Source organism: Lissotriton vulgaris, chromosome 5 (assembly GCF_964263255.1).
Source record: "Lissotriton vulgaris chromosome 5, aLisVul1.2, whole genome shotgun sequence".
NCBI classification, from domain to species: Eukaryota; Metazoa; Chordata; class Amphibia; order Caudata; family Salamandridae; genus Lissotriton; species Lissotriton vulgaris.
This window is the reverse complement of record NC_141693.1, coordinates 1,671,548,455-1,671,575,878: the sequence shown is the minus strand read 5'-3', so window position 1 is coordinate 1,671,575,878 and position 27,424 is coordinate 1,671,548,455. Positions and strand designations below refer to the sequence as shown.

Here is a 27,424-nt window from a genome sequence, read left to right as displayed (position 1 = left end):
AGGAAATTTTGGGCCCTAATCAATCAATCAACCTCGCGTTCCTCAAGTTTTGGAACGGCAAATATTCAAGAAGCAGAAAAGGCAATCTATCTTACGGATCATTTCAAGTCAGAAGCCCACCAAGATCCAGCAGGACAGGGATTGCCTCTAGAAACAAGTCCCGGTCTTGGTATTAAAGGGCGCACTCCCACCGACCCTTCACCACTCTTTGATGAGGTTCATCAGGTAACCGAAGACAGGGTTATCACAGCCGTGACAAAGGCCAGACAAGATGGAGCACCAGGTCCTATCGGCCTCCCAAAAAACGTGTTTAAATCGGACATAACTTTTTGGTCTGGATTGTTAACTAATCTTTTTAATTATGCACTGAGAACCGCAACAATCCCAGACTCGTGGCGGGGTGCAATTATTCATCCGAAGTAAGGCTCGCGAGCTGTCCCTAACAACTATAGACTTATAACCCTGTTGGACATTGAGGCGAAACATTACGCAGGGCTCCTCCTGGAGGACCTGAGGCAATGGGTAAACGACCACAATAGGGTGCCAATGAACCAAACCGGGTTCACTGCCAACTCGGGTACCATGACCAACTTATTAGTGGTGTCATCCATTGTCGACAAAGCCCTTTTAACATCTAGGTTTGTGTTTTGCTGTTTTGTCTACCTTAAAGCCGCGTTTGACAGGGTCCCCAGGGAGGCCCTATGGGAAAATCTGAGGAAGTGGGGAATCCCTGACAAATTACTGAATGCAATTATCCAACTGCACTTTTGCACTTGGGTTTGAGTGAAGCTGGGGTCCGGCACGCAACTCTCGCAAAAAATCTTCACAACAAAAGGGGTCAAGCAGGGATGCGTGCTGGCCCCCCTTCTAATTCAACCTGTTCATTGCTGATTTGTCTAGTACCCTGGACGGCGTAAACAGCCACCCGCCAAAAGTAGAAGGTACGGCCTTGAGCAATCTTTTATATGCCGATGATCTGGCCTGGTTTAGCCTCACCAGAGTGGGGTTGCAAAGGCTGCTTGACACACTGCTGCAATACACGATCAAGAACCAATTAGAAGTCAATCTGAAGAAGACTCAGGTTGTCCCATTCGGGAAGAAGCGATACACAGGTGGCGGATGGTCCTTTAATCACAACAGCCTCGCCATTGGCCAGTCGTACAAATACCTTGGGGTCCATCTGGACTCCAGGGGCAATCTTATAAAGCAGCGTAAAGAGATTGTGGTTAAAGCAACGACACTTGCGGTGTCATTGACTAAGCTTTCAAGAAACCTTTCAGGTCCTACGCTGTCTCCTCTCTTGGAAGTCTTGAAAGCGAAAATTGGCCCCACCCTGTCGTATGGCAAAGGGATCTTTAACCACTTGGCTGCTAAGGCTTTGAAAGCTTTATAATGGGATTTCCATTGAAATGAATGGGAGGGGCATGACGAGTTACCCTTGTCATTAGCAGCCAAGAGGTTAAGGGAAAACTGAACAGTGCTCTAAATCAGCACACTATTAAAATTTATAGAAAGGTTCTCCACCTGCCATACTCCGCATCCCCTTCACAGATCAGATTAGAGATGGGGTTATTGAATTATGACAGTCTCCTGTATTGCGGTATTTTTTAACCTCTGCAACAAACTACGATAATCCAACCCAGGCACACTAGAGTCCCTAGTCTGGCAAGAAATAACTGAGAAAAACCCAGGAGAATCATTTGGTCGACTTTTTAAGCACTATATCCAACAAACTTCAGCAGACGGCCTCTGGGCCCTCAATCCTAGTCAGTCCGCATTTAGCTTGCTATCAAAAAACGTGTAAGATCGCTATCACTCATCACCGACATAGCACTGTTTTCAAAACGAAGCCATGCGTGGGCAGTCATTAATTCCTACAATCGGCTAACCCCTCCCACTTACTTTTCCAGTCCTTACTTACTGTACTTAAAACGCAGTTTCATCACTATTAGAATGGGTGACTGGTGATTCTTGCAAAATTTACCCCCCTGGCGTCGCGTGGAGGAGGAGGACGCAACTTGTAGAGGGTGTGGCGAAGCAGCAGAAACGCTACTGCATGTGGTCTGCATCTGTCCCGCCTTCGACCTCCAACGCAGGGTTAAGCTGAGCGGGGAATGGAATCGGCTGGGTGTCCGGACCTGTAGGCAATCCATTATTGCAGCACTGAGTCCAGATAATACAGACTTAAACATAAGACTAACAAATCTGATCCAGCATGCTTATCGTAATTTTAAACAAAAACAGCTTGTCACTGCTTTACCCCTACCTGTTTTAAATTAATCAATGTATTTTAAATAACCCAAAGTACTGGGCAAACAATGCTAACAATGGTTTAAATAGCAGTTCACGTGCATGGGGTTGTTTTATGTATGGACTCGCATTTCAGTGGAGCAGTTTTAACAATTGATTGCTTGTACCGTTTTACTGTTATGAATAATGTGAACCTGAAATTCTCTTTTAAAGATATTTGTTTTATATCTAAATAAAGATATTTTTGATTGAGGTATGTGTTATATTCTAAGTGGTGAACAGTCTTGACGTTTTCATGGAAGGGTTGAACTAAAATGTGGAGCCCTCTATTTTATTCATAATGCGTGGAAGGGAGCACTCTCAAACAAAACTGCCCCCGCTGCTTCTCGCCTTTCTTGCCGGTTTCCCAAAATGAGGGGAGTTTTTTAAAAATGCTGGGGTGTGTTGGCCTCCGCTCGCCTTTGGTGCTGGGGTCGCTGTTCCTCCTGGGCGGTGGGGGTCAAAGAGCGGTAGGTGCTGTGTTTTTCTCGCTTTTCTGCCCACCCCCCGTTCCTCATGCTCGCTTTTCTGCCCCCCACCCCCCTGATCCTCATTGTAATCGCTTTTCTGCCCCCCACCCCCCTGTTCCTCGTGCTCGCTTTTCTGCCCTGCTACCCCCTGTTCCTCGTGCTCGCTTTTCTGCCCCCGACCCCCCTGTCCCCTCATTGTAATCTCTTTTCTGCCCCCCACCCCCCTGTTCCTCGTGCTCGCTTTTCTGCCCCCCCACCCCTTGATCCTCGTAATCACTTTTCTGCCCCCCCACCCCCGTTCCTCGTGCTCGCTTTTCTGCCCCCTCACCCCCCTGTTCCTCGTGCTCGCTTCTCTGCCCCCCCGTCCCCTCGTAATTGCTTTTCTGCCCCCCACCCCCTGATCGTATTTGTTATCCCTTTTCTGGCCCCCCACCCCCCTGTTCCTCGTGCTCGATTTTCTGCCCCCCACCCCATGTCCCCTTGTTGTAATCGCATTTCTACCCCCTCACCCTATGTTCCTCGTGCTAGCTTTTCTGCCCCCCCCCTGTTCCTCGTGCTTGCTTTTCTGCCCCACCCCCCTGTCCCCCTCGCTGTAATCGCTTTTCTGCCCCCCCTACCCCCCTGTTCCTCGTGCTCGCTTTTCTGCCCCCCACCCCCATCCCCTCGTTGTAATCGCTTTTCTGCCCCCCCACCCCCTGTTCATCGTGCTCGCTTTTGTGCCCCCATGCCCCCTGTCCCCTCGTAATCACTTTTCTGCCCCCTCCTCCCCCCTGATCCTCGTTGTAATCGCTTTTCGGCCCCCCACCCCCCTGTTCCTCGTGCTCGCTTTTTGCCCCCCCCACCCCACTGTTCTTCGTGCTCGCTTTTCTGCCCCCCACCCCGTCCCCTCGTAATCGCTTTTCTGCCCCCCCCTTCCTCGTGCTCGCATTTCTGCCCCCCACCCACCTGTTCCTCGCAATCCCTTTTCTGCCCCCCTGATCCTTGTAATCGCTTTTCTGCCCCCCCCACCCCCCTGTTCCTCGTGCTCGCTTTTCTGCCCCCCACCCCCCTGATTCTCGTTGTAATCGCTTTTCTTCCCCTCCCTGTTCCTCGTGCTCGCGTTTCTGCCCCCCCAACCGCCTGTTCCTCGTGCTCGCTTTTCTGCCCCCACCCCCCCTGTCCCCTCGTTGTAATAGCTTGTCTAGCCCCCACCCCCTGATCCTCGTTGTAATCACTTTTCTGCCCCCCACCCGCCTGTTCCTCGTGCTCGCTTTTCTGCCCCCCCCACCACCCTGTTCCTTGTGCTCGCTTTTCTGCCCCGCACCCCCTGTCCCCTCGTAATTGCTTTTCTGCCCCCCTGCCCCCTGTCCCGCGTGCTTGCTTTTCTGCCCCCCCACCCCCCTGTTCCTCGTTGTGATCGCTTTTCTGCCCCCACCACCCGATCCTCTTTCTAATCGCTTTTCTGCCCCCCACCCCCCTGTTCCTCTGTGTGTGTGTGTGTGGGGGGGGGGGGGGGGCTGTGTGGGTGTGTGTGTGTGTGTGTGTGTGTGTGTGTGTGTGTGTGTGTGTGTGTGTGTGTGTGTGTGTGTGTGTGTGTGTGTGTGTGGCTGGCTCTCTGTGTGTGTGGGGGGGTCTCTATGTGTGTAGCTCTGTGGGTGAGGCTCTCTGTGGGTGAGGCTCTCTAATATATATAATACTTGGAGAAACTATCATTGAAGGATGTTCCTCATTCAAGTTAATTTCCTATGGATTCTCAGTGAAATCTGTTGTAGGAAGCTGGCTCTGTATATACTATACCAATATGAGGTATAGTTTGTTCAGAGTCCAGTGGAACCCCAAAGGTACATAGAGGTAAAAGTAGATCGCACCTTACTATCTATTTGTGGTAGTGTGGGCAAGCAGTAAGGCTTTATCAGAGGTTAGTGTTAAGCATTTGTGGTACACACACAATACATTTACATGTTACATTTACAATTAGAAAATGATTGTCACACACTCAAAGACTGAACTCAGACCAATGTTTGTATAAAAATATTCTTTTAGTGATTTTATTTCCTAGAACCAAGCAAGCCTGGCACAGGTAAGTAATAAGTACTTAGCAGTAATAATACAGTTTGTAAACTGTTGTGTATATATACTTTTGATCTGATCACAGTAAAAATACTAGTAAAGCAATGCTTTGAAAGATTGTACATATACTTTGTATTGTTTTTTTTATTAGAATGTCAAGTACATTACTGTTGTAAATAAGATGGTGATAGATGACAGGATACTTCTAGTTGATTACATGTAGATTTATTAGAGGACCCAGCTGAGTACAAAACATCGCTAGCTGACCAGACCATGAACTGACACTGGTAGAACACCCTGGTACAGATTGGAACACTCACAGGTATTCTGGGAAGCTGAGAAGGTGAAAACACTGAGGAAGGGCTAATGACTACTGTCAGCCATATTACAAGAAGAATCAATATACAACAATTACTTTACAGAATATTTTTCTTAAGAAGTGCAGTATACCTGGATACTGAACTGGGACATTTCCTGTAAACAGGGAAGTTAAGCATTTTTGTTATTTGGTTACAGTTTAAAAGACTTTTTTTTTTTTTTTTAGATTTTCCACCTCCACACTTAGAAACTTTTCAGAGAAAAACAGACCATGTAATCCTAGGGAGGAAAATAGGGTTATCGGTTCAAAGGTAAGTATTCGGTTGTGGAAGTTGGTATTCTGGAGGTAGATAGACTTAGGGGTCCCCCCAGGGTAATGGATGCGCTCTGGTTACACCCGCAGTGGCACTAGGGCGGACGGGTGCAAACTGCTGACGCCCAATGTTATCCAATGGGGGATAGGTGGCTTTTCACGAGCAGGCCACAAGGTTGTGAAAGCCAAGATCCTGGTGTTAGGCTCAGGGCAAAGGGGGATCTGATTTAGCACACATAGTGCACCCACAGCAGCGGCTGGGTGCAGGCTGCTGATTTGGCAAAGGTCTTCTGGGTGCGACCACCACTTGGAGAGGAAAGTTGGGATCTTGGGGTTTGGGAAAGGCACGTCAGTTGGGCCACCCAAGGCTGTGGGGTGTCTGTTGCAGGGGTGCCTTTTAGGGTCGAATCTTCTTGCCAGCTCCTGGTCGCGGTTGGAGCGACCTTCTGGTTTGATGCTGCAGGGGTCGGCTGGAGGTAGGTCATGGGTTGCCGGATCTCTGGTCCAGATCGCCGGGGGGGGGACCTCCTCTTGGTGTTGGGCCACTGGAACTCGGGCCGTGTGTAAAAAGCAGCTCTGACTCCCAAAGACTTTCGATGCCGCTTGGTGCAAACCACCTCTAATTTACCTTAATATTAGCTATCAAAATAATGAGGCAGGCGCTGGAAAGTGGAAAAGCGAAGAACAGGTTTATTACTCCAGGAGGAGAACACATCACATCAGACACCGGGGCTATCGTAAGGAGGTGCTCTAACCATCTCTGTGGCATGGCCTTTAATACATTTCTTTCGTCAGTTTATTGCATGGTGAAACATCCTTGGAATCCCCGCCTTAAGCTAGTTACCACACAAATCCAGCAACAAATGTCCCCCCCACCTAGATGTAACAGATGATCGCTATCTCGCAGCTGGACATTCCGACAGGATCTAAAAACACGTGGGATCGGTCAGATCTAAGGGTTTTGGGTTATTAAGTCAGGCCCCTTTGTTGGTGAAACAAGCCCTGCCGTGTGTAGGCAATAAACAATGTCCACAGGGGTCGGTTAGTGCCCGAGACCGGACTGAGTGGCCAGGTGCAGGGAAGGAGGTTATAAAAGGGGGCTTGCCTGTGCATGGAGGATGAAAGGAAAAGTGGGTTTGGCACGGGAAGTGACTACGGGGCATTGTCAGGCTGACAAGGTTTTTACAAGCCTAGTACGTGTGTTCAGGCTCGGTAAGGGTGCTGGGGATGATTTTGAGGTCAGGGTGAATCATAGGTGACTAGCAGGGAATCAAAATGGCTGTGATAGCTAAAATGGTTGTTGCTTAAGCGCACGTAGAGGCCCTTGCTACGCAAGATGAAGCAGACAATGTTTAACGATCTTCACTCTGCTCTCAACAGTGACTGTGGCGAACATAAATGAACGACGCCTATGTATACTTAAGGTTTATCGATTTCCACACGTGGGAGTTGGGTGTATAGTGGTGCAGACCCGTGGATCCTTGTAAAACGGAACAAATCCGGTGTTCACAGGAAACAGAATCATTGGAATTGAAGGCAGGCAGGTTCTCCGGGTTTGTCGAGGTTGCTAGCTGCAGGACACACCAAGATTTCACTGGAAAAAGACAGGTTTGAGGTGGGGACAGGCTGTTAGGGCTGGGCGACCTCCTCTTGTTAGCTTCGGCATGGCTGTAGGGTCAATCTTCTTTTCTTCTTGAAAGTTCTTGTCTGAGGAAGTAAGGTTCAGGGGTTCTCCTAAATACTAGATTTAGAGGCATTACAGGTAGGGATCCCTTCCCTGGGGTGGATACACCCTCTATTCCACCCTCCAGTGGTAGGGGGGCATACGCCTTTCCCTGGTTGGCTGAGTCACCCCTTCTGCAAGATGGTGGGGACAGAGTTGTGCTTCACCTCGCCTCCCCCACTTGAGGGGTGGAGTTGGCAAGGGCGGGCACACCTCTCTTTCTCACTTGTTTTTCCCGCTGGTTCTCCTGCCCAAAGTGGGTGTCAGAACCAGTTGCTGAAAGCAGCAAGTGGCCTGGGGAAGCTCACAAAGGCGGCAAGCATTTGAAGCTTCCCCTTCATGAACACTGCCAATTCTGGGGGAGGAGGCTTGGCACCTCGTCCCAGGATGTGCATTGTTTGAGGCCCCCACGGGAGCCGCAGGCTCTCGACCCAGGGGTCCAGAAACATGTCTGGTGGTGGCAGCTCAACGCAGCCACTCAGCCTTGACACTAGTGATAGGTAGTGTTTCAGTGGGCATCCCTAAGATGCCCTCTGTGTGCATTTTCCATAAAATCCCACACTGGCATCAGTGTGGGTTTAATGTGCTGATAAGTTTGATACCAAACTTCTAAGTTTTCAGTGTAGCCAATATGGTGCTGAGAAGTTGGTAATGAAACTCCCAGCACCATATACTCTTAATGGCAGCACTGCACTTACCATGTCTAAGAATTGACTTAGACACTGTAGGGATATAGGGCTCATGCGCCTGTACCCTCACCACTGGTATAGTGCAATAAACTTTCTATGTGGGTTGAACTAGGATAGCGAAACTTCATTTGACTTTACTTTATAGATAACAATGTATTTCTCCTGATGAAGTGCGGACTGCACGAAATGCATTGGGTATTTGGAGAATTATAATATCGATTGAATGGATTGTTTGAATACCTTGGAACGTTTTGGAATCTTTATATAGCTGTGATGTAACAGCATACATCGAGAATAACTTTGAACAGAAGAATAAATTTAAGTGAAAAGTAAATTTCCCTTTGGTATACTTTTGAGTACTTTTTCTTTAAACTTTGGTCTAAACACCGGAGGGATCAACATATCTCCCTAAGGAGTGCGATTGGCTATCCTGCAAGCCTGACAGCATCCAATTTGATTAACCAGATATGCACATTTGTAGCGTGTAACATACTATTTATTACCACTGTTGAGGGATAGAAAGGTCATCACACCTTTTTCAAGCCTTCCCCTCTCATGCAGTGCTGCTGCTCTGAGGTAGGGAGCAAAGTTGTAGATAATGCAGCTCTTTATTAACCATTATAAAAGAAAAATTGACAGGGAGTGTGGAGGTAGAGCGTTGCGGCATCTCCTTGTCAACTCAGCCTAAGCTGCATGCACGATGAAGCCCATGGGGTCTGATGAGCGGCGAAGGACGATGGGAAAAGGTACCCTGGGGGTGGTTTACTTCACAGCGGTCATGCCTATGGGAAAAGAGGCGGTAGCAGTGGCACAGGGTGTGGGAACCAAACAATACATTTGATGCGCCACTTATATATCACTCTCCTTGTTTTAGGTCCTACAAGCCCTTTCTGGGGAGTAGGAATACAATCTGACACTTGACCTCTGCCTCTGAAAGTAGAGGAAATGTGACAAGATAGCAAGATTTAAAGGCATCTATATTGCTCACAAAGTAAATGTGCAATAAAAATGCTTTTAAATCTCGTTAACTTGTCACATTTGCTCAGCTTTCAGAGTCAGAGGTCAAGTGCATTTCATTTAGGTCGAGGAGATTTTGTAGGTTACTAGACCTGCAGGTCTAGTGCATTTTTTATGATTTTTCGAGCCCTGCCTACACAGCACCCAGATTTGTAAGTACAGAAAAGTATTTCTGGATAAATACAGTTGCCTTGTCTGTTACTGTTCGTACAAATTCTCAAAAATAAAAACTTTATGAAAATAATTGAATATTGCAGCTGATCAGTCATACAATTGGGTTTATTTCATTACTGATACTTGTGAATACATACATGCAAAATGTCAATGTTTGAAGGTATGACAAGACAAAGGAACAGCTGACACGTTCACCCTCTAGTACTGTCAGTCTAGGGCTTTTTCAAAGCTCAATACAATCATTTATAGTGAATATTTTGCCAGAGGCGGGTAAATTAAGAGGCAGTAGGATCTGAATCAAGACCACTGTGTAAGCCAGGCAGTCTGAGCTGTTGGTGTCCTGGGACACACTAGCTGTCAAGGTTTGCAAGACATCCGGGAGCCAATCCCAGCCAAGTTTATCTAATCTTTTTGCTGGGAGATTTATAACCTCTATTAAAAGGATCCTAAAAGGATTGCACTATAGTGTTTGTATTGTAAATCGTAATTTTGGAATTGTTGAACTGTGATCTCAGAGTGAAATCAGACTGGTAATCAAAATAGTAAAAGCTTTAAGAGGGGCTTACAAGCATTTTGGGTGGAATACTTTAGCTGATCAATTCAGAAACACACAAGCTAACACTGCTAGCAACGACTGATGTACATGTAAAGAAGGACATGTTAATATGGGGAGACTTTTGGACTCCAGAATCTATTGATGAACAAGTTACTTATCTTCGGTAACAATATATCTGTAAGGAACATTAGTTAGTCCCAGGCATCAGACTGGATAGGGAAAGTGTTTTTTTTGTCAGCTTTACCTCTGCATGTCGGAAGGTGGCGTTGGACAGCTCCGCGTCCATCGTTGGCGTAGTGCCGCTGGGATGACGTTGCGGCAGCTACTTGGGTGCTGTGCTGACATCAGTTATGTACATGACTTTCCGCACCAGAAACACAGAGCCATGCAAGACACTGACCATTGGCGGACACAACGAGGGCCCTATAAGGATACCCTTAACCCTGAAATGTCAGACCAGGAGGGTTTGGAGGCTGCTCCAGAAGGGGGGGTTGGTGGACTGGCCCACCCGCTGGCCCCTGGATCCAAGACGGTTATTCCCACATCCCTGGCAGCACAAAGTTTGGGTAACTTGCTGCGGCCTGTGGCTCTGGGCAAGAAGTAGCGGGCACCCCTTCCATAACCACGAAAGGGGCGAAAAGCAGACTGCGCAGGGCGGGTGGAGAGGCCCAAGGACTTGGCCGTAGTCCATGAGTCCTTGAAACGCTCTAGGGCGCTGTCTGTTTGTTGCCAAAAAGGTGACGGCCATCAAAGGGCAAGTCCATCAAGGTGTTCTGGACATCCCCTGAAAAGCCAGTCGATCTCATCTAGGCATAGGGACTAAATGTTACTGACGTTGAAATGGTCCTGCCCATAGAGTCGGCGGTGTCCAGCCCACAACGGATGTTAAACTTCGCTGCATGCCTACCATCGGCGACAAACTGGTAGAGCACTGCCCGGGCCTCCTACGGACACTGAGGCAGCACCTGCGCAACCGTTTCTCAGACCGAGTTGGAATAAGGGCCCAAGAGACATGCAGTGTTTACAAACCGCAGTCCCAAGCTGGCAGAAGAGAAAATGTTCTTCTCAAGATGGTCTAGCTTCTTGGGTTCCATTTCTGGTGGAGCTGCAAGGAATGTACCCTTGGAAGTGGAGGCTTGGACTACCAAGCTCTCTGGGGTGGGGTGTTGGGAAAGGAAAGTTGGGTCGCCCAGAGCCGGGTCGTGGCGTCGGGCAATCATCCTGTCCACGGGAACCCCTGTGTTGAGCCTGGGCCATATGCCCGAAAGGACATCGGTGGGGGCCTCATTAAACGGCAGGAAGGGCCCTGAAGAGCTCGCAGCCGGTTGAAGCACCTCTGTCAGGAGGTTAGTCCTGACCGCCACCGTAGGAAGCTCGAGGTTGAGAACCCCGGCTGCCATATGCAACACCACTGCGTACGACGCACCCTCCTCCATAGCCACGGTAGGTAACAACATGCCATGGTCAAGGGAAGTGTTGACAACTAGAATCCCCCAGGGTTCTCTCTCCAGTCCTGTTCATCCACCTGGTCGGACCGAATATGCTACTTACCAGTATGCAACTGTTCTTGGCATGTAGGGCTGCTGACATTCATATCTGTGCATAGATCGCCGTCTAGTGTTGGGTCCGGATGATCGTACATTGTTGTCCTGGAAGAGTCTTCGAAGTATCACAAGATAGGTGGCTCCTCCCCTGGACTACAGTGCACATGGGCATCGACTCCATCCTCAGATTGTTTTTAGCCATTGTGGCCAAGATGGAGTGAAACTAAGTGAATGATGACCATGCTAGAAGTATGTGTGAATGCCGCAGCTGCTACGGGCGCCGGGGAGGAGGGCGGGCAATATGAAGGTCAGCAGCCCTACATGCCAAGAACAGATGCATACTGGTAAGTAGCATATTCGGTTCGAGGCATGTGGGCTGCTAAATTCATATCTGTGCATAGAATACATAGCAGTCCCTCCATTAACGGCGGCCGCCCGTGCCAGCTGCAGTAGTTTGGAAAAGTGTTTTTAGAACAGCCTGTCCTACAGCTGCCTGCTGTTTGGAGTGCACATCAACACAGTAATGTTTTGTAAATGTGTGTGTAGTAGAACATGTGGCTCCTCTACATATGTCTTCCAAAGGAACATTTCCAAGGAAAGCCATGGAGGCCCCTAACTTTCGGGTGGAGTGGGCCCGTGGTGGAATAGTGAGAGTGCGTTTGGCTTTCAGATAGCAGATCTGAATACATTTAACGATCCACCTGGCTATACCAGCCTTGGAAATGGGGTTACCCTTGTGTTGCGGCACAAAGGCAACAAAGAGTTGTTTAGTCTTCCTAAAATCCTTGGTCCTATCAATGTAATACATTAACCCCTTATGTGGCGATGACGAGCCCAGGCTCATCATGCAGCACGGTGCTCGTGTGCTCATGACGAGCCTGGGCTCGTCATGAGCTGTGGAACGCTCACACGCGGGGCTAATTCCCCCGCTGTGCTGAGCGTTCCATTGCGCGGGCGGGTTCATGACGAGCCCAGGCTCGTCATGAGCACACGAGCACCGTGCTGCATGACGGGCCTGGGCTCGTCATCAGCACAGCGGTGCCGTGCGCGGCCCCCCTCCCCCCCGCACCGCGGGGGAATTAGCCCCGCGGCTAAGGGGTTAAGGCCCTTTTGACGTCAAGTGTGTGGAGCATTCTCTGCGCCAGTGACTCTGGATTTTGGAAGAACACAGGCAGTTCTATAGTCGGGTTGATATGGAACTGAGACACTACCTTAGGAAGGAATTTAGGGTTAGTGCGAAGCACCACCCTGTTAGAATGAATTTGAATAAATGGCTCTTGGATAGTTAGTGCCTGGAGTTCACTAACTCGTCGTAGAGACGTTATCGCTATAAGGAAAGCCACTTTCCATATCAAGAATTGAAGCTCGCAGGAATGCAGTGGTTCAAAAGGGGGACCCATCAGCCTGGTGAGGACCACATGGAGGTTCCACTCAGGAGCTGGTGGCGTCCGCGGAGGAATGACTCTTTTGAGTCCTTCCAGAAAGGCTTTAATGGCAGGCACCCTGAAAAGTGAGAGGTGCTGTCTGTTTTGGAGGTAAGCAGCCATTGCGGATAAATGTATGCAAATGGAAGCATAAGCCAGATTACATTTGTACAAATGTAAGAGATAACAAATGATGTTTTGAATAGATGCATCCAGCGGGTTAATGTTGTGGCCTGCACAATAAATGACAAACCACTTCCACTTCGCCACATAGCAGGCTCTGGTGGTGGGCTTCCTTGCCTCCCGGATGATGTCCATACTGTCAGGAGGTAAGTTGAGGTAGCCAAACTCTAAGACCTCAGGAGCCAGCTGGCCAGGTTCAGCTGTTGCGGATCTGGATGCTGAATGTCGCAATGGCTCTGTGTCAAAAGCTTGGGTGTGAGGCGCAGCCTTTGATGCGGTACCACGACAGTTCCAGAAACGTGGTGTACCATGGTTGGCGAGCCCACGTTGGAGCAACCAGGATGAGAGTCATCGAGTGCTTGTTCAGCTTGCGTGCCACCAGCGGTATTAGAGGTGCTGGGGGAAAAGCGTACGCAAATTTGCCTGACCAGTTCATCCATATCGCATTGCCTTGCGACTGTGGGTGTGGAAACCTGGCGGCAAAGCTTTGGCATTTTGCGTTCTCCTTTGTGGCGAACAGGTCTATCTCTGGATGACCCTACATTTGGAAGTACGGGTGGAGTACCGATGGATGCATGTCCCACTCGTGCATTTGGTGGCTGTACCTGCTGAGCAGGTCCGCCATCTGATTGTCTTTGCCCGGGAGGTGTTCTGGAAGATGTTTCTCTGAATGGCCCACTTCCACATGCTCTGAGCAAGATGAGACAGCTGTGGAGAGTGTGTTACTCCCTGCTTCTGAATGTAGTACATGGCCGTCATGTCCGTCCGGATCAACACGACCTTGCTGCACAGATGTACTTTGAAGGCTTTTAGTGCCATGAAGATCGCCATCAGTTCCAGAACATTATTTGCATCTTCCTTTGCTGTGGTGTCCATAGTCCCTGCACAGTGTAATGGAGTACATGAGCTCCCCATCCCTGGAGAGAAGCGTCCGTCGTCAGGATAATCTGTGGCACAGGCTCTTGGAATGGTTGTCCCTTGCAAAGGTTTTGTGGATTCCACCAATGCAGAGAATTGTATGCCCGACCGCTCACCAACACTAGGTCTTTCAACTGTCCGTGAGCCTGAGTCCACTGACGTGCTAAGCACTCCTGAAGCGGACGCATATGTAGTCTTGCGTGCAAGACTATGGAGATGGAGGAGGCCATCATGCCGATCAACTGCATGAACACTCGTGCTGGAAGCGAGTGTTGAGGTCTGAATGTTTGTATCAGCGATTGAATGCTGTTGACCCTCACTGACTTTGGCTGTGCTGTGGCTGCCAGAGTGTTTATTGTCGCACCCAGATACTGCCGTATGTGGGCGGGTTGCAGGTGGGACTTTGGGTAATTCAGTGAGAATCCCAGATCGTGAAGAAGGTGAATGGTGTGGGACATGTGGGCGGCACACTGCTGGGCTGACTTTACCTGAGCCAGTCGTCCACATAAGGGTAGACGTGAATGTTTTGTCTCCTTAGGTGCGCCGCCACCGTCGCCAGGCACTTTGTAAACACCCTGGATGCCGTGGTGACCCCGAAAGGCAAAACCTTGAACTGGTAATGTTGGTTTTGGATGGTGTGACGGGTGCAGCGGAATGTGAAAATACGCATCCTTTAAGTCTAAAGTTGCGAGAAAATCCCCCTGACTGAGCAACGGGAGTACTTACTGCAGGGTCAGCATATGAAAGTGCTCCGATAGAATGTACTGATTGAGGGGTCTGAGGTCCAGTATGGGTCTGAGGGACCCGTCCTTTTTTGGTATCAAGAAGTACAGAGAGTAAACTCCTGTGCCTCTTTCTTCTACAGGCACGAGCTCGATTGCCCCTTTTTGCAGCATGACGATGACCTCCTGCTGCACTAAGTGCAAGTGCTCGTCGGACATAGGACGGTGTCTTGGGGGCATGTTGGGTGGAGTGGATGTTAACTCCAGACAATAACCGTACTGTATGAGCTGTGTGACACACCAGTCTGTGGTGATGGATTTCCAGACTGGCAGGAACTGTTGAAGTCTCCCCCCGACCGGTGTTGCGTGGTCGGGGGGCAGTGACAAGGCGTCACTGTTTGTTGGTGGCAGAGGATCTGGAGTTGTTGTTTCCACGACCCCTGCCTTTGGCACCGTTTCCACGATATCCACCTCGACTTTGTTTGGTGTATGTGGACTGCGTGTTGCCTTTGTAGTACTGCGTGGTTTGGGAGAGCTGGCCTCTGGAAACACCTCTACTGCTTGAGCGACGAAAAGAACCACCCCTGAATTGCTGGGACTGCAAGGCCCCCATGGACTTAGCAGTTTCAGTGTCCTTCTTTATCTTTTCCAAGATGGTGTCCACCTCTGGGCCAAACAGATGATCATGATTTACTGTCTGATTAAGAATGGTGGTCTGTATCTCTGGCTTAAATCCCGAGATTCTGAGCCAGGCATGTAGTCTCAGCATAATGCTAGTGTTGACAGCTCTGGCCGCGGTGTCAGCCGCGTCCAGTGCACATTTAATAGAAGCATTGGATATTAGCTTCCCCTCTTGGATGAGCATCTCAGCTGCCTCCTTGTATTAGTCTGGCAGGTGTTGCAACAGGGTCTTCAGTGTGTCATAGTGTGCCCTGTCATACCTCGCTAGAAGTGCTTGTGTATTTGAAATGCGCCAGATATTGGCCGCTTGGGCTGCCACCCTTTTCCCTTATGCCTCAAACACCTTAGATTATTTGTCAGGGGGAGGAGCATCACCCGTTGTTTGAGAATTAGCCCTCTTCCGGGCATTTGAAACAACCAGAGAGTCCAAAGGTAACTGTCCCTTGATGTAAGTAGGGTCAGCAGGCGCTGGTTTATACTTCTTCTCAATAGGCTCTTTAAAGATCTCCCCAGCATGTTTTAAGACACCCTTCAACATAGGCAGAGTCTTGACAGTTCTCTCGGAGACGGAAAAGGTGTCAAAAAGAAAGTCCACTTCAATGGGGTCAGCATGGAGCTGGACGTCATGATTTTTAGCCGCCCATTCAATGAGGGCATTAAGCGCCGCTGAATCCTCCGTAGGCGACGTTTTCACAGCATAGAGTTGTGTCTGGGGCAGAGTGAGGATTACCTGGGTCAGCACCAGCTGCCCAGGGTTCATTGGTATCTTCAGGGTCTGTGTAAACAGGATAGCTGTACTCATCCTCACCATCGCCTTCCCCAGCGTCCACGTCAGAGTAAGTGGGTGAGACATCATGGGCTTGTGGAGAAAGTGGTTCCACAAGAACAGGAGTTGTAGTGGTATCCTTCTTTTTCTTTAAAGGAATTTTGTAGGACTCCATTGGCTGTTCCGGGGCAATTTTCCGTTTATGGAGGGAAAGTCTGCCCGTTTCGGCATCGATAAAGTGTACTGGTTGTTCTTCCAACGAAGATTGTCGATGCTTTAAGGTTGGAACCACTGTCGTCGACTTCAACACCGAGGGCACCTTCTCGGGCACGCTGGCGCCAATCCTAGGGGTGAAAACCTTTGGCGCCACTTTCGGCGGCAACGTGAAGTGAATGGGTGTCGACGCTTTGTGAGGTTTCTCGACTGGCTTCGAAGGAGGAGGATCTTTCGGGCAGACAGCCGAGCCCTTCTCCTTGATGCGCTTTAGGGAGTCCGCCACTTGCTTGGAGAAAGCGGCGGGCGGCCGCGCCGAGTCGACGGAATCCTTTGAGGCACTAACTAGACGTGGACTTGTGGGTTGCGCCGCTCTTGGCCTTGTCTTGTTGACGCAGAGTCTCGAGAACCTTCGGATCACCGAGCCCTTTGTTTGTGTCGACCGTCTTCGGCGCCGATTTACTCGGCTCGACCACCTTGACCTTTGTCTTCGGCGTGGCAGACTTCGTCTCGACGCCCTTGACCTGTGTCTTCGGATCGACAACACCCTTCTGCTTTGTCGGTGCCGACGGCTCCGAGGCCTTCGATCCGACCAAAGTAATGCGCACTTTCGGTTTCGAGGGGGGCACCAGTGCTTTCGCTTGCGTCGAGACAGCTGGTTTTACTTTTGGTTTCGATTTTGCAGGGTGCGGCTCAATAGTAATGTCCGTAGCAGAGCCCGAAGGCGGAGCCGTAGAACCCATTGTAAGATCTTGGGTAAGGCCTAGTGGCGATCCCTCGACCTGAGCCTTTTGAAGCGTTACGGCCCCATTGTCAGTTTGAGTTAGCTCTTCGCTCAAGCTATCTTCCATGGCCCCAAAGGCCCCGTCGTCGTCTCCTACCTCGTCGACGACTTCTTCTGCTTCGAACATTTCAGCGTTCGCGTCGTAGTTATAGTCGACCTCCGACGCGAGATTTGACAGGTTTTCACCAACTCCCAGGTCAGCTCCCTCATCATCCCCGGCATCGAAGATGTCCACAGGCGCCGGTGCAGTTTTCTGGGCCTCCTGGCGCGCAGCGCGTCGATGCTTAAGCGTCTTCTTGGAACTGAAACGGGAACAAGCCATGCAACTGGCTTCATCATGATCCGGCGACAGACACTTGTTGCACAACGGGTGGACGTCGATGTGGGGATACTTGGAGTTGCACATGGAACATCTCTTGAACGGGCTCCGTTCCATGATGATCAGTCGATAGGGTCTGTGGCGTCGACTCAGCCCTCCGCGCTGAAAGCACGCGGTTCTATGGAATCCGGCTCAGAACCGAGCTGGAAGAATCAGGCACTGAACGCAAGACTATACCGGCGAAGAAAACTTAAGACCTTTTGGCCTTAAGAAAGTTCTTTATCGATTCCGACTAGAGGGAACCAATATACATCCGAACCCAATGGCGGAAAAAAACAATCTGAGGATGGAGTCGATGCCCATGCGCACTGTAGTCCAGGGGAGGAGCCACCTATCTCGTGATACTTCGAAGACTCTTCCAGGACAACAATGTGCGATCATCCGGACACAACACTAGGTGGCGATCTATGCACAGATATGAATTCAGCAGCCCACATGCCTCGAACAGATGGTCACCTGACCCCCCCCCAGTCCTCCTCCTCATCCTCCGGGTGCCATTCTAGTCGAAAAGGAACCACAGAAGAGAATAGGGGCACAAAAACCACTCGACGCCGGCGTCGGGCAACGACGGTCCGGCTCCGGGTCCACGTCGGGATGGAGGCTGGGGCTGACGCCGGCCGGGGACCGACTGGCGTCGAACTCGGTAGTGGTGCCAGAGGAAGCGGAACCAGTGGAAATGTAATCAGGTCTTGTCCACCTTGCCACTATATATATTGTTACAGCTACGGGAGTCACAGATGTTGATGTATCCATATTTGTTTTGACATGTCCTACCACGTTCGTAGTGGGGAACATTTAAATTTATGGTCCAAACTACTCCATATAGATAGTCCACTTCATCGACTATTTAGTTTTGTTTTATAAAATATTTTATGACCATAGGCAGTCTAATATGGCCGCTTTTTTAGAGATTTAAGTTTAGGCTTTTTCTTTGGCCGTCAGAACCATCTGAGGATCACATGGGAGTCACGTGACACATCAGTTACGCAAGATACTAAACTTTTGGCTAGACATTCACTTTGCAAACATGGTACACATCAGTATCCGGTCTTGAGCTGCCCGTATTTTGCTGTTAGTTCACCGGTAAGTGAGGTATTTTTATATAGAATTGCCCCGCTTTCTGCGCTCCCACCATCAGCCTACACGCACTTCTGAAGAACCAACTTTTAGTTTGGTTTTGTGCATAATACGGCTATGTTACATTCAAGGGTTACTCACCCTTCCAGTTTAAACAACTAATAACGCCAAGACATCTATATTACATCTGGACTTGCACTCAGAGGCGCTGTTACCAACCACTCTCAGCTTGTTCTTTTGCATAATACCGTCATGTTGTGTACGGTGTTTAGCTACTCTATTAGCTTAACCTGTTGATTCCGTTAAGGCCACTTGGATCGCTCATAACTAACTAACTGATTTATTAGCTAGCATTAAGTAGCCCCTTCTTAACAAATTGAGAGCTCTGATTAAAGGTCTTCTTATAGCTAACAAATTACATATTTATTGTGCGTTAGCGTTCAGTTGCCCTGCTGGTCATTTTGAACGTCTCTTACCTTTAATACACAAATTCAGACTGTCAGTGGTTCTGCCTAACATCTAGCAATGTGGCACTGTTTTTACATACTTTCGTAGTCTGACCTCGATACGCAGCAGAGGTCTTTTAAGTGCATTGGATTAGCAGCTCATCCTTAAACCAACAATGCTGGCACCAAGGTATTTCATTTATCTCTCCAATTAGTGGTTTTTGTCTCAAGATATGATTCACTGTTTGAGAGTATTTGTCCATGTATCCGCTGTAGTTTGTGTCTCTTTAGCATATCCTGAGATGAACATATATTGAAGAAAGTTGAGATTTCAAGCTTCTAATGTATAGTCAACTACAGGATATTTCATGTCACCTCTAGTATGTAGATTTCTAGTGAGTCACCTGTATATACAATATTGTTAAAATGTTTTTCTCGGTGTTAAATCTCTCAGCATTGGGTTTATACCACGTCGAGACAGCTTTGGATCCCTGAGTGCGATATTTTATCTTACTTTTGACCCACTTTGATTATCATATTGGTAAGCTACATGAAATCACTTTTAATGCAATAGGTAACTACCTGCCTAATACATAGATGACCGGAATACTAGAATTAGCATAATTATGTAGCAAACAGGAACCTTGTTTTAACAAAAGGGACAAAGTGCCTTTTCAGTCATAAGTTAACTGCTTCTGCAGTCACTCTGATTATATCCATCTACACAGACTAAGAATAGTCTCCTAGTAATTTCAGCACAACATATCTATCGGTAGGTGCCTTTTTTGACTATTGCAATTTTAAGTTACATTTCAGTATACTTACAGGACCAGAATATCAATATGACGTACAAACTATGGCTAGAATCCTTTTTACCCTCCCTTTGCTTAGTGTTTCTTATGTCTTTTAGGTCTATTTTCACCTTTTTTTCATCTCTTCTGATATCTTTATTTCACTTTTTCTATGCACTCCATTATAGCATTTTTCTTCATTATTGAAAACTATTGTTGCTGTATGGCTCAGATTCAGTATATATAGATGTGAACGTTATCATTAGTGTGATATTTTGTCTGAGGATTATCAACAAAGTATATGTTACTTGTTGTGTAGAGTGACATTATTGGTTTATTTTTAAAACATGGTAGTGATATACAATTGTTCTTGTTGCATACCTTTTTGGAGTTGGAACTCCTGAGGAAGGCAGTGTGGGCTGCCGAAACGCGCGTTGGGACACAATCTGGAAACCACCCGAAAAATCGTTGTTCAATGGACATTTTTATAATAATATAAATTGCTGATCATGGAATTGTCTTTTTATCTGAAGAAATAATTCTGTTTTAATTATCATTTCTGAAAGGCCTAATAGATGACTGAAGTTTAATATATTGCTCAAGTCAATGTTTGCCTAGAGATGTATAATCATTAGATTGACCTCTTTTTAGATTTACTACCATGTATAATAAATAAATAATTAGTATTTTTCTATATATTAGTGTCACTATTTTCTATTCATGTATTGCTTTGCTACTATTGAGCTGATTATTTGAATGAAGTTGCCCTAGCCCATTTACAGAGTGTAATCAGGTCAACCAGCGCCGATCCGGATACAGGCCGATATCTAAGGGGGCCTGCAGCGCCGAGGCAGGTGCCGGAGCTGTCGGCGGAGAAGGCCTGCCCCCTAACTAGTCCGGGGGGCCGAAGGCGCATCGGCGGGATCGGGCCGCCTAAAAATGGCATGCATCACTTCGTAGAACATACGAAGCTGGGCGAGATTCGCTCCGGGTCCCGGAAGGGGAGGAAAATCCGGAGTCAACTCTTCGGGCTCTGTGTGCGGCACCGCGGGGAGGGGCACCACCCGCATCCCTTGTCGGATCGGCAGACCTACGAGGAGAAGTCAAAGAGTGACGATGCTTCTTCGACGACTTTTTATGCTTCGACTTACCCGACCCAGAGTGCGAAGACTTCTAAGACTTGGACAAATGATGGTGGCTCCACGACCGGTCCTTCGACCACCCTCGCAACCGGGACCTCGAACTGTGCGGAGCAGACTGCCGGTGTTCAAGCAGCTTTCGGGACCGGTCCCACAAAGCCTTCTGCGCCATTGTCCAGCAGTCGGAGCACGACTTAGGGTCGTGGTCACGCGCCAGGTAAAACATGCACATGCGGTGCGATCCGTCACCAACATCATCCAATGACAGAAACCACGGGGCATGAAGACACACATCCCTCGTGCACCAGGAGTCGTAGACTATAAAAAGAAGTCGACAAAAGTCGCAAAAAAAGTCAGTCAAAAAAAGTGACTGGAGGTACCGCTCTAACCGAATCTGCGCTGGCTGGCACGGAAACAGAAAGAACTGACGTCAGCGAATGAGGGTGGCGTCTAAGTAGCTGCCGCAACCTCATCCCAGCAACACAATGCTAACACTGACGCGGATCCGACCAACGCCACCTACCGACGCGCATAGGTACTGCTGACGAAAAAAATAAAATCAAGATTGAGCCTCCTGGGGGTAATTCTAAAGTAAGGAATCTATAACTAACGTGCTTCTTTCAGATACATTTTTACACTCCCAGAACATTCCAACTTCAGCCAAGAAGCAAAAACCAGGCTTGCTGAACGCATCCGGAGGGAGACACTTCCTAACTTCTCCAGGCTGGCAGAAGATTTGGATGTAATATTCCTAAGCAAGGCCCTCCATGGATGTAAAAAGAAGAACCATTAGCATTTTAAAGGGTACTTGTCGTCATGTGTCAATGCCTCATAACTTTGAGCACGATTTTGTGTTTTTTTAGTTATTTATAATCTTTCTTAAGGGTGAATGTCCACTCTTAAACAATGTTTTCCTATGAGTTAAACTGCACCAGGATCCTCAATGGCAAATGAATTGAATCAAATTAAATGGTGTTACACAGAAACAGCTTGAATTTCATTTTGTAAACAACTTCTCACCTAACCGGAGAGCGAGGTGCATAAAGAGGCTGACCGAATACTAGCCAGTTTGGCACAACACTACATATAACCTATGGTTTATTTCACAAAACCAACTGAAAATGGAAACCTAATAGCAATCATATCACTGGGGTTTCTGTAAGGACTATTAAAGACCCTTGAAACCTGCAAGCAAAATTATAAAATATGGAAAAAACCTTTTTGGAAGGAGCTCCCGAGGACTGCAGGTCAAGGACAGAGGTATTTGTGTAATTTTGCAAGTATGATCCATCTACCGGACTCGGTGTGTCAATCGGCAAAATTCCAAAACTGAAAAGAAAATTAAGGGAGATTAGCAACAGTCAGATGCTGGAAAGGAGAAAACAGTACCTTAGAGCAAAGGCTCCTTCCTTACTCAAATAGGACGTACACACGAACAAGGGTGCCATTCATTACAGTAATTAGGATCTGCAAAGAAACTAGGAGGCATCTTGTAGCAGATGCTTCTGAATTCCTCTGCCAAATATAGGAGTCCAAGTAGAAATGGGGAGTAATGACAACATAAATCAGAGGTAAATACACTCAGGCAGGCAATACTTTTTAACTGCTGCATGCAAATACAATGTCTAAACTGTACACACAAACAAAAACTGGAAGACTATGTTATAGAGCGAAATTTACGTTTCATTGCAGACGAAATATTTGGAAATGTATACAAAGCATTTTATACAATAAGAGGTGCAATGGTCGAGGAAAATAGTATTTTAAAGGAAAATGTTCCTTATACTGGAAGGGTCGGTTTGTAGAGTGTAGTGCTGTAGATTTCACAGGCTTCGCATACCCTGCTATCTAGTATTGGGCTAGTACATTGGCAAGTTGTTTTTCTTCAATTAAGTCTTTCGAGTCCCAAGGTATAGTGACCCCTCCTTTAACTGGTAATGGGTATGGGCATCGATTTCATATTAAGATTGCTTCCTGCACAGCAAGTGAGAATAAAACTACGTTGTGAGTGAATAGTAAATGGTACACATGTGCACTGCACAAAAAAGATAATGAGTACAAGAGAAAAAGATCTGGGATAAGAGCCACCTAGCTTGTTGCCAATGCACTAATGGACACATCTTTTCTACTTAGCAGGATAGCATGCACGTGTAGTAGGCCTACAGGACTTAAACAGGATATCTATGCATTCCTGGGGAGCCCGAAGTAACCAAATTCTAGGTCCTTAAGTCCCAGATCAGTAGATGGAGTTGCTTTGAATCTGATCTGATGCCTGATGTGGCCTTGGTTTCTGGTGAGAAGGTCCAGCCTGTTGGAGTCTCTCGAGGGGAATGATTGACATCTGAAGCCGAGTTTCGGTAGGCAAGGTACTCACTGTCTAAGTCTTTGCATGTGTCAGTATGGCACCTGTGTCTTGTTGCTGATTATCAATGGACTCAGAGATGAATACAGCCTACAGGCTCGAAGAAAACTGGACGAGCTATCCTCCTGAATGTCCAGCTTCTACTTCCTCCTCTGCCTCAACACAATGCTTCCCAAAGAGAACATGGGTATCTTCCAACTCCTGTCTCTGCATCCTCTGATGGGTGCACCTTGACTCATGTCACTACCGGAGGAGCGGGAGAGGAAATAAGTTACCTACCTGTAAATGCAGTTATCCCGTATTGCTATCTTTCATAGATTCACATGTCTTAATCATTCCCCATCGTCGAAATGGGAGTCCCACGGTACATATAATAAAGCAGTAAATAATTTCCATAGGCTATCATGGAGGTAACCATGTATTCAATAGCCTATGAACCACCTTTTTTTTTTTTAAGGACCAAATGTAGACTACAACCAATCAGCACCCAGCACCCTCTAGAACCTTCCCAAAGAGGCTGAATCCCTCAGATTTTCCTGCATACGTGTGGTTAGTAGTACTGTAATGCTGGAGGAGCCTCTCTGGGGAGGGTGCGTTGCATGTGAATCTATGGAAGATACCAATACTGGATAACTGCAGTTACAGGTAAGTAACTTATTTCTTATCCAGTATTGGGGTCTTTCATAGATTCACATGCATGAATCAGAGTAGTAAGCAGTTTTCTATAAAAATATATATATATATATTATATTACCTACTGGCGGTCGCCAGTAGGTAGTTATAGTTAGGATAATTTTCAATGTTAAATCTCAACATTCTATTTTGAATAACTTTGGCGCCGGTTGACGAATCTGCCTGAAATTTTCAGGAAAATGGTCTCATGGCGGTCCGGTCCTTCCCTGAAAGTTTGGGGGGGATTCGTCAAGCGGGGGCCGAGATAAAAGGGGGGTCCCAAAACGCGTTTTCCCCATGTTAATTTCCATAGGGCGGTCGATTTCACTTTTAGCCCGAACGGCTGAATGGATTTCCACCAAACTTGGCAAAATTGTAGGGACTGGTAGCCCGATGTGCCTTTGCTATGTCTCAAGATATGTGCTCCAGTGGATTTTGAGTAATTAAGGTTCAAAAAAATATATATATCTATAGCAGCGCTCCGGTAAGCGCACCGGTACGCGCACCGGGCGCGTCACGCGACTTGCGCGGAGAAAGCTGATTGGCTCTGGGGTGTCTGTAAACATTCTAAACAGTCCGGAGCGGCCGCCATCTTGTGTCTCGGTAGGATCGAGACACAAGAGGTGGCCAAAACAAAGGGGGAAATGACCATAAGGGGGCAGAGTAGACCCCCCTTGACCCCCTAGGTTTGATGTGGGGGCCATAAAAGGGCCCCACGGGGCAAAAAAAAAAAAAAAAAATTTTTTGATTTTCGCGGGGTGAGCGCCCGGTACGCGCACCGGTAAGCGTACCGGGGAGTGTACCATGGGGAAAAAGAATGACAGTTTTAAAAGTAGCTGATTAGAAAAAAAAATGTTTAGTTGTTTTTTTTATATATACACATACATATATATAAATGCATATGCACATATATATATGCATATATGTCTATATGTGTGCGTGTAGAGAGAGGTAGAGAGGTAGAGGTGTAGAGGTAGAGAGGTAGAGAGGTAGAGAGTAGAGAGTGAGTAATAGAGAGTAGAGAGTGAGTAGTAGAGAGTAGTAGAGAGCAGTAGAGAGAGTAGCAGAGTGAGTAGTAGAGAGTAGTAGAGTGAATAGTAGAGTGGTAGTAGAGAGTAGTAGAGAGTGAGTAGTAGAGACTGAGTAGTAGAGAGTAGAAGAGAGTAAGTAGTAGAGTGAGTAGTAGAGAGCAGTAGAGAGTGAGTAGTAGAGAGTGGGAGAGAGTAAGTAGTAGAGAGTAGTGGAGAATATTCCAAAGTTTGGCACAGCACCACTTTCACAATGAGTCCAATCAAATCATATCACTTAGAGTACTTATTGAAGCGCTGAATCTTGGTGTATATTCAAATGCTTTTATTTTCCTTAAGTTTATGTACCACAGCCAGCCGAAACGTTTCGTTCTGTACAACAGAACTTCTTCAGGGCGTTCTTATTTCCTTCAAGTTATGTCGGTATCCCGTTGTCATATAACTAGATATTTCTTCCAAATGTTAGACGAGACATAAGTATATTCTTATTAAAAGTGACTAGGTATCAATTTTACCCACACAATTCGGGCAGACTTGAGTAATTTATAGCATCCTCAAAGTCAGTCTTTCAAAAATTCCAAAGTATAGGACATGATAATCCAAATCCAAATGTTTCTCAAGAAAAGTCATTTACAATCGTTCGGAATATCGGTGTTTGGGCAGATATGATCCAGGGACCCCCAGTATGCAAGGGGAATTAGTCCCCCCTCTGCAAAGGCGCCAGTGGCCTGCATTGCAGAGAGGTGTAACAAGGGTGTGGCCTCATTACACTTCTCTGCAATGCAGCTCCCTCGTGCATACTGGAGGCTCCTGGTGGACTAGTTGACCCCAGGGACCCCCAGTATGCAAGGGGAATTAGTTCCCCCTCTGCAAACGCGGCAGTGGGCTGCGTTGCAGAGAGGTGTAACAAGGGGCATAGTCTCATTACACCTCTGCAATGCAGCCCCAGGCGCATACTGGAGGTTCCAGGTGGGCTAATAGGCCCCCAGGGGCCCCCAGTATGCAAGGGGAATTAGTTTCCCCTCTTCAAACATGCACGGGGGCTGCGTTGCAGAGAGGTGTAAAAAGGGTTGTGGCTTCATTACACCTCTCTGCAATGCAGTCCCCTGGCGCATACTGGAGATTCCTGGTGGGCTTTCAGGTCTTATATAGTTAGGAATTAGCATTAAAAAAACCTTTGAAATTCACTGAAAAAACCACAGGTTTCACACCAGTTATAGTTAGGAATTAGCATTTAAAAAACCTTTGAAATTCACTGAAAAAACCATAGGTTTCACACCAGTTATAGTTAGGAATTAGCATTTAAAAAACCTATTAAATTCACTGACAAAACCAGTTATAGTTAGCTGGAAATTTTACTGATATAAAACCAATGAAATTCCACGTTATAGTTAGTTGGACTCACTATAACTTGCGCGTGCAATGCACTGCTGATGACGTCACATATTACATCACTCATGACATGGTCAGTGACATCACTCATGACATCACTGATGACACCATCCTTGTGACATAGTGACAGACCTCCTTTCAGTGTAATGTAACCCTTGAAACACATATTCAAAAATAGAAACTGAAATTTAAAAAAAAATGGAGATACCCATATCAGTTACAACAAGCAATTCAGTAATTCCACCATCTATATGCACATCCAGTCATTCACCAACAGTTCTATATAGTCACTCATACATATACTCACTTATCATATGAAGTGATACACCTATACATCCTGTTACACACCGACAGTCATCCAAAAGTTACTCACACACATACTCACACGTGCAAATAAACTATTGAACATCCATTTATTTGAATATAGAGTTATACACACACTTCCACCTTACTTGTATTGAAAATTACACATATTTATTCTCTTAAACAATCACTTATAGAAACACATACTTATTTAAACAGGAACTCTTACAATCTCTTACTCTCACATATACTCACTTATATACATCAATATTCACATATACTAGATTAAAACATATGTAGTTACTGATAAAGACACTAGTGAGACAGTCATTCACTCACTAACAAACACATATACACACTCATCCATCCATACAGTCCTGCACATATGCTGTCTTCAAAACACATACAAACAGCGAGTCAGTCACTCATGCATCTATGTGCTAAGTAATACCCCCACCAAACCATATAGACACTCATACTGATACTAAGAGAAACATCTAATAACCCATATACATACGCATGTAGCTACTTACCAACACATGTAGCCACTTATAAACAAAGTGAAACAATAATATATATATTTAAATATTTAAACATTACTCACTAATATTTATTTTTCAGAAAGACACATATTCACTGGATGGTGTCATCAGTGATGTCATGAGTGATGTCACTGACCATGTCATGAGTGATGTAATATGTGACGTCATCAGCAGTGCATTGCACGCGCAAGTTATAGTGAGTCCAACTAACTATAACGTGGAATTTCATTGGTTTTATATCAGTAAAATTTCCAGCTAACTATAACTGGTTTTGTCAGTGAATTTAATAGGTTTTTTAAATGCTAATTCCTAACTATAACTGGTGTGAAACCTATGGTTTTTTCAGTGAATATATATATATATATATATATATATATATATATATATATATATATATATATACACACATATGTATAGTAAGCTAGTAAGCACTTATAGTGAATGGAGGGTAGTGCTATTA

At 46.8% G+C, this 27,424-nt stretch overlaps 1 protein-coding gene across 1 annotated transcript in view; it reads right to left on the bottom strand.

Moving 5' to 3' along the window:
• Window positions 1–27,424, bottom strand: part of LOC147716928 (cell division cycle protein 27 homolog) — a 380,802-nt gene that overhangs the window by 76,061 nt on the left and 277,317 nt on the right. Inside the window, exon 8 of the mRNA XM_086923797.1 lies at window positions 21,883–21,994. Coding sequence (XP_086779923.1) covers window positions 21,883–21,994 — 112 coding nt within the window. The remainder of the gene's footprint in view (window positions 1–21,882; window positions 21,995–27,424) is intronic.